Genomic DNA, 8,606 nt, shown 5'->3' on the forward strand with positions numbered 1-8,606 from the left:
GCCATAATCGTTGACAAGATCCCCTCAGATTTACATGTTACAGGTCTTGCCCAAACAGTCAAATTTCTTAAACGCAGCGATATTAGGCTAGTGGATCATAAAATAAATACAGAATGTCTCAATGATGTAGGTATTGTTATTGGAGCTGACTTTTATTATAGATTTATTACTGGATGCACCAGGCAACGAGGTGTAAACTTGTTGCTGTCAGCTGGGGGTAAACTACTCACAGGACTGGTGTTGATCCAACAACATTCTAAATCTACTAGTAATCAACCAACTAATTCAATAGTGGCATGACTAGGCCTAAAGCAGTCACCACTACACGACAGAGACAAAACTGAGGATGATGAGTCCAATCCCCCTGTTCACAAATTATGGGATTTGGACACCTTAGGCATAGTCCCTGATCAACCCAGTCCAGATGACACATGGACGTATCAACAATATCTTGATACTGTGATTTTCCAAGATAATCAATATTGGGTGAGACTCCCATGGAAGCTGAACCACCCACAGCTTCCAGTAAATTATTTCATGGCCTCAACCCAATTAAATTCTCAACTAGCTAGGCTACGCAAGCAACCAGATAAATTGCAACTGTATCATGCTTTAATACAGCAACAACTTGCTAACAAATTTATAGAAGTTGTTGGAGAAGACAACCATAAGACAGGTCATTATTTGCCACATCATACTGTCCTGAAAGATTCAGTTACAACACCAATCAGGATTGTATTTAACTGTAGTGCCAAATTAAAGGCAGGCAGCGTGTCATTAAATGATTGTCTACAAACTGGACCTAGCTTAACCAAAAGACTACAAGATGTCTTTTTGCGATTTCGCTCTGGTGTTTTTGCCTATACGGCCGACATTAATAAGGCCTTTTTAAGAGTAGGCTTACAAGAGACGGATCGTGACTTTACTAAATTTCTCTGGGTGAAAGATCCACAGGATCCGAACAGCGAAATCATTACTTATAGATTTGCCTCAGTACTGTTTGGAGTGACATCTTCCCCATTCTTACTCCAGGCTACTCTGGATACACATCTTAAGAAGTCTAATAGCCCCTACAAGACTGAGATTAGCAACAATTTATACGTTGACAATTTTCAAGGAACCACTAATGATGTTAATAAACTAGTGGAAATCTACCATGAGGCTTATCGTGAACTGTTGGGAGCTAACATGCCCCAACAGTCGTGGGCCTCCAATAATAAACAACTTAACCAAATTATCGAGGAAGAATTCCCTGATTATAAGGTACCTCACAAATTGAAAGTCTTAGGTATGGAGTGGAATACTTCCACAGACAAATTGAATATCGAGTCGGTGGATTTCAATCATTCACCTCTAACCATGAGAAAACTACTCTCCCATGTCAGCAAGCCATTTGGCCCGTTAGGCCTACTCAGTCCTATTCTAATTAAGGGTAAACTCCTTATGCAGGAGTGCTGGCAAAGGAATTTGAGGTGGGATGAAACGTTGCCAGAGGATCTCCAAGAAAAATGGCAGCAGTTGATTCCTGATTACAACAAACTTAGTATTCTTCAGTTTCCTCGAAATACCTTAGGACTAAATTTACCCACAAATTTACATGTATTCTGCGATGCTTCAGGCAAAGCATATGCCTCAGTAGCTTATCTTGTTAATAATCAACAATCATTTTTGCTTACATCTAAGGCAAGGGTAGCCCCGATTAAAAGGAGGTCACTACCCCAAATGGAATTAACTGCCTTATTAGTAGGTGTAAGACTGGTTCATTGCCTGATCAAAACCCTCAGTAATGTTCACCTTAGTGAAATAGTAGTGTGGTCAGACAATGAGGCAGTATTGCAGTGGGTAAGAAACGACAACAACTAAACTCCCTACGTCAGCAATCGAGTAAGGGAAATTCGAGAATTGTCTGCTGGTTATAAATTAAGACATGTCCCAACCAAGGACAATCCAGCTGACTATTTATCCAGAGGTTTGACTTTAAAGCAATTAGTCAAAACCGAGATGTGGTTTAATGGACCCCAATGGCTAGTTAGTGGTCAGTGGCCTCAACAGAAGCCACAAGTCATTGTGACCAATGTCACTACTCCTGTTGTGGATCCAGAACCCCCTCGAACTTTAGCTATCAATCCTCATCGTTACTCCAATTTAAGTAAATTACTGAGAGTAACAGAAATGGTATTTGATTTCATCAACAAGATGGGGATCAAGTATCGATTTCCTAGTTCCATCAAATATTGGGTCAAACAAGCTCAACAAGAGACTTATGGGAAGGAGTATGAACATCTCCCAGAAAGGTTGAGTAAGTCTCTGGGTATCTGGCTTGACTCAGACAACTATAACATCTTGAGATGCGGCGGACGTCTGCTTCATGCAGAAATAAATTTAGATACGAAGAATCCTATACTTCTTCCACGTCACCACATCATTACTAAACTCATAGTTTTACATTACCATGAGCATAATACAATGCATGGTGGAGTATTAGATACTCTCACTGAAATTAGACAACGTTTTTGGCTTCCCCAAGGTCGCCAAACTGTCAAATCTTTAATCAAGTCTTGTGTAATCTGCAAGAGATATGATGCTCGAGTGTGTCCTTATCCAGGTCCACCGCCCCTACCTAAGGAGCGAGTCGTACACCTTCGTCCCTTTGAAACCACAGGTGTCGACTATACAGGAGCACTAATTTTAACAGGCACACCGGACAAAATTCCAGTGAATGCCTACATTTGCCTTTTCACGTGTGCTACCACACGCGGAGTACATTTAGAAGTCACTTCTGACATGAGTGCAGAAGCCTTTTGCAGATTTGCTGCACGAAGATCTTGCTCAAAATTAATAATCTCAGATAATGGATCTAACTTCGTGGCAGGAGAAGCTTGCTTACAAGAAATATGGAACCATCCAGAAGTACACTCTGTGCTCAAACAGAGACAATGCTATTGGAAATTTATTCTTCCAAGAGCACCATGGCACGGCGGTTTTTACGAAAGAATGGTGGGAACTGTTAAGAAATGCCTAAGAAAAACCTTACACAGGCAGAAAATTAATCTCACCGAGTTACAGACCCTTGTCGTAGAAATTGAAGCACGAGTCAACAACAGACCTCTAACCTACTTAACAGAAGATTTCTTCCAAAGAGAACCCCTAAGTCCCTCTCATTTGATTCATGGTGGTCTTCTGAGCCCTCTAATATTTCTAGGAGACGAGGATCCAGCCGATCCTTCGTGTGTCAAAGCAAGTGACTTGGTGGAGAGTTATAGACACCTTTCAAAAGTAATAGAGAAATGGAATGAGGTCTGGACACGTGAATATTTAACTGCTTTAAGAGAATATCATTATGGAGCTGCAAGCCCATAAAATAAAGTTCAACTTAAACCAGGTGATCTTGTCCTAGTAGATAGTGATGGACCCAGGTCAGATTGGCCTATAGGTAAAATTGTTGACATCCATCCTGACCGCCATGGTGTATTACGAGTTGTTAAAGTTCAGTGTCGAGGCACTACTACCTTGAAAACACTAGAAAAATTAGTACCTTTAGAGTTAGCAGAACACGAGTGTTCTACAGATATACCTGTAACCCAAGTTTCAGAGAACAATGATTCTACTCAACCGAGCACAAGACCATCAAGAGTCGCTGCTCAGAACTGCAAACAGAAACTTAAACAATATTTTGATTCTATTCAAGAGTAGATAACTTATCATTTAAACTTGAGGTGACCACACTGATGCAGTGATGAGTTGATGTCCAGTAATTAGTTAGGAGTCATAGAGACCCTGGGCAGTAGCCTCACTGTATTGATGAGGGCTCCTTAATTTTAAATGAATCAATTATTCATAATTTATTTTTGTTAATATCCTTCTGTTTCTTACAAAGGAATTATTTAATAGTTTTCAATGTTTATTTACGTCCCCATGTTGACTTAGTCATCTACCACAGATTCGGGACATTCGTTAGGTACGTACTAACCCATGAATATAACTTCAGGATAGAGAAACAGGTGTACGTTAGTATTAATACCTGAACTACGACCCGAGTTTTCTCTCCCCGGAGCTAATTATGTTGGAAATAACCAACAGTTTTATACATCCTTGTATTTTATACAACCTTTGTATTAACCAAAGTAGTTACTAAAATTACTAACTTGTAGATTTAATCATTATCATGATTTATTCACTGCCAAATTCTTCCTAGTCAGAATGACGACGTGAGGATCGACAGGCAGGAACTCCTTTATTTAATTAATATTAAACATTCTAGAGCAGAGGTGGGCAACCTCTGGCACGCGTGCCAAACTTGGCACGCCGATGACTTGTCTCTGGCACGCAAGAGCATAGGTTACTCTAAGCACAGATGCAAGCACATGTTACCCTAAGCACAGACAAAAAAAAACTACTTTCCTTTGGGTATAAGCTTACATGCCACGACAGTATATGTACGTCCTGGTGGTGAAGAGGTTTAAGCTCTACGAAGCTAAAGAGGTCTCAAGAAAAAGAAGTTGATCTTGTTGCCATAGTTACCTTCTTTTTTACGTCATCGATCATGCCGATGTATGATGATTCCCCTCTATTTACTTTGGCTCATATTTTATGTAATAAGCCTTTCTAACCTAAAGGCTGCACCCATAACCATAGTGTACACTGACAATCATATCTGTGAAGGCAAAATACGCCATGCCTGCCCACCTTTAAAAATTAATTTCGTAAACTTTGAATTTAAACCCCCACAACATCTCCCCCACCCCCCTAAACCTCATGTGTTTGAATGCCGCCCGACTTCAGTTTGACGCATATTAATTAAACTCACTTTACTTTACTCATTTCAAAAGTAGTATCCGTCACAACAGATGGTGCCCCAAACATGACTGGTGAGAAGGCAGGATTTGTAAATCTGTTTGCAAAAAGTGTTGGTCATCCACCGATTGGCTTCCATTGCATCATAAATGAGGAGGCTTTATGTGCAAAAGCTGGCCTAAAGGAACTGCAAGAAGTGATGCAAACAGTTACCAAGGTTGTTAATTACATTTGTGGTCGGCCTTTAAATAAAAGACAATTTCAAACTCTACTGGATCAGGTAGAATCTGTGTATAAAGGACTGAAAATGTACAACCATGTTCGTTGGCTTAGCAGAGGCTTGGTTCTGAAACGATTTATTGAATGCTTAGATGAGATAAAGCTCTATTTGAACGACCAACAAGTGTCATACCAGGAATTTTCTGACATCGTGTGGGTTTGTAAACTGATGTTTTTTTGCAGATTTTGTGAACATTTAAATGAATTGAATATTAAGTTAAAGGGCTCTGGTAAGACACTTGATGTTATGTTTTGTTACATAAAAGCTTTTGAAATGAAGCTTAAAGTTTTTAAGAGGGATGTAGATAATGAGAGATTTAGATACTTTCCAAACCTAAAGAGGTACATCAGTGATCTAAAAGATGACAGAACAGACCACAAATGTCTTCAAAAGCTGTTTGTAAACATTATCGAGTCAACAGTTTGGCAGTTCTCTATAAGATTTGCCAAATTCAGAGAACTGGAAGGCACAGTAAAGTTCATCAAGTTTCCAGACAGCATCAAAATGGATGAACTAAACTTGCAAATGTTTTCATGGATAGACATGGATGATTTTGAGATGCAGTTGATTGAATTTCAGAGTAGCTCAATTTGGAAGCAGAAATTTGTTGACCTTAGAGTTGACTTGGAAAATATTAAAAGAGAGAGAGATTAGAGATGAAAGTAGCAAAGAGAAATGCGGAAAACGAAGTATTAAGGACTTGGAATACTATTCCAGAAAATTATGTCTGTTTAAAAAACCTTGCAACAGCTTTGCTAACCATGTTTTTGTCTACATATGCTTGCGAATCTTTGTTCTCAATTATGAACTTTGTTAAGTCTCGTAACAGGAGTAGCATGACAGATGAAACTAGCGCTGCATGCATATCTCTCAATGTTACTAAATATAAACCCGATGTAAAATCTCTGTCATCAGTTATGCAGCAGCAGAAGTCTCACTGACAGTATATAAAAGGAGTCAACAAGTTTTTTATCTGTTGTATTCTATTAAAGTCACAAAAGCTTAAAGCTGTTGAAATGTACTTCTGAAGGTTAAATAAAAAAAAAATTCTGTTTTTTTTATACTATGTTTTACTGCACTGAGGTAATTTATTATTTTTTCGTTTAAAAAGTTCTTAAGAGATACCAAATATGTTCTAATGAAAATGGTTAGCACGTGGAAAAAGTTTGTGTCAGAGACTTGGCTGATTTTGGCACGCACTCTCAGAAAGGTTGCCCACCCGAATTCTAGAGGAAATTACTTTAATGTAAATGATTTTATTTTTAATTTCCTCGATTAGCTACACAACCTTAATAAACCAATTTATGTTACGAGAAATTCTATTTTATCACAGAAGAATTTAATGTGATATTAATCCTCGTCATTACCTCTTCCTTCCTTAGTCAATTGCGATAAATACATATTCATTTACGCTCGAGATGCCTATCGAGAGCCGTGCATGCGCAATGAGGAAGAGGAGGAAGACGGGAGAACGTCACTAGACACGCGAGTTGACACGAGAGAGCACGACGCCATTGTCAGCGTGTAGCAGAGCTACGTTTTACCTATTTATTTCGCTCCCACGATCAGTTGAGCGGTGCCACGTTATTTGGCATAGTAGCCGTGTCCCAGACTGTTATATCTGCAATTCCAGAGTTACCGTCTTTCAAGCAGCAGCTGGAGGACGAAGAATTGCTCAAGTCTCCACATCAATGGACACGCGGCACGGCAGCTAGGTTTATATGTTTGTTATCATGTGGCCACAGTTAACATTTAGACTGTGAGATTTTTTTTTTCTTGACAGGTTATCAAAGAAATTGAGTCCTATGGATGTTACGTTAATCGCAACTACCTCGCAAGAGAGGCAGACCTTAAACAGCAAGAGCTGCCAGTGGCAGATATTTAATCTTTGCCAGTGGCAGATATTTAATCTTAAAGCCTAAGATCATAGGACCGCGGGAGCAAACCGCCAGGCGAAACCACTCGGGTAACACCTGTCACTATAGGTCGCTGGCTCCTTCTAGTTAACAAACTAATAAAGGGTAGCCGACGGATTCTCACCTCTTATTTATAGAAGTGTGGTGCTGTGCAATGGACTCGAGCTTTAGATACAGACTTAATATGAACATAAGCAGGCAAAGCGTTGCAGAACATGAAATGTGGGACAATAATATTGGAAGGTTTGACGTAAACGACCGTTTCTATAACAAAACAATTTATTCACAAAACAAGAACTAAAACTACTACACATTGAATTTACGTTACTTTACTGTCACTCCAGTGGCACATTAAAGGAACAGCTAATCAACAGCCTGATGGACCCACGGTCTCCTTATTCCGTCGTCGCTGACTGAACAATGACACTAACTCAACAAAGTGGTGCCCACTGGTGACGCAAGCTTGCAATCAATATTGTCACGGCTTCACGGTGACCAATACTTTAATCACAAAACTTGACTGGCGCTCGCTGCCCACAACGAGATACCAAGTAACAAGGCGGTTAATCCAAGAATGATAACCCCTTATAAAAAAAACCTTACGTTAACACTTGTCTCTCAGGACAAACAGCAAAAGTTACTCTAATTGAATTTAAACAATTACGTTAACACACACGTGTCTCAACGACACTTAAATGACATCAATAACTCGTAAATCAATTAATTACATCAACTTGAAAGTCAAGCATTCGGTGAGTAATTCCCAATTAATTACTGAATACAACAGCCTATTAATTCAGACGAGTATTGACAAAGCCTACTGTCTCTCAACTGACGACAGTTCACTTCCGGTCTTACGACAAGATTTCCTTAACGAGGGTAGACTACTGTACCACACACAATGTTCCAATACTCCGTGTAAACAACAACATCAACACCTGGTGAATTCACTAAGTGGCGATTACTAATTATCTTTAATTAGCTACGAGTGCTTAATCACTCTGTCCGCAGACAGAGCTGATCAGTCCAACGAATTACAACAGCTAATTACAGCGCAATTGACTCCGATCATACAGACCGTCAACCCATTACGTTAATTACTCAATTAACGACAGCTCGTTAACTCGTTAACACTACGTTAGTCTTTACTTGACAATTCCTCCACTGCGTGAACTTCACTGTGACAGTTGCCTTTACACGTCCCTACGTTAATCACAACAATGTTCAACGAACAAGTGACCTCGTTAAGTAAATCGTGACCCCCGATGACGTTAACTGACTTTAATTCTCACGGAATCCTTCACAGTACACAACGCCTTCCACCAAGGTCAAACTTGTCTACGGTTTACACACGGTACAACACAGTACATCACAGTACAACACAGTACATCCTTGCCACTCGCGGCAAAACTTGTAAATGACTTCCCCCAGTAAATTATACACCAATAATTCACCCTTTACCACAACACAACAGTAAAATATATAACCAAGGGAAATCTCCCTGTTACCACTTTTCACTGCTGAAAAAGGGAATCAAATTACAGCGAATACATACACGACACTTAGAAAAATAACATAGAAGTAAATAACTCACTTTACCTCCGAATGTGTCACTA

The 8,606-nt window shown here is 39.5% G+C and overlaps 1 protein-coding gene across 1 annotated transcript; it reads left to right on the forward strand.

Annotated features, from left to right (window-relative positions):
- The first annotated feature begins 2,001 nt into the window (after window positions 1-2,001).
- LOC138371028 (uncharacterized) lies at window positions 2,002-3,360 on the forward strand. The gene has a single exon (XM_069335669.1). It carries the CDS (start codon window positions 2,002-2,004, stop codon window positions 3,358-3,360), a length of 1,359 nt encoding a protein of 452 aa, XP_069191770.1.
- The last annotated feature ends 5,246 nt before the right edge of the window (window positions 3,361-8,606 follow it).

This window comes from Procambarus clarkii, chromosome 34 (genome assembly GCF_040958095.1).
Source record: "Procambarus clarkii isolate CNS0578487 chromosome 34, FALCON_Pclarkii_2.0, whole genome shotgun sequence".
Lineage (NCBI taxonomy): Eukaryota > Metazoa > Arthropoda > Malacostraca > Decapoda > Cambaridae > Procambarus > Procambarus clarkii.

Bases quoted from the DNA above. Each gene is read 5' to 3' on its own strand.
- LOC138371028 (XM_069335669.1), top strand. From the start codon at position 2,002: ATGTGGTTTAATGGACCCCAATGGCTAGTTAGTGGTCAGTGGCCTCAA.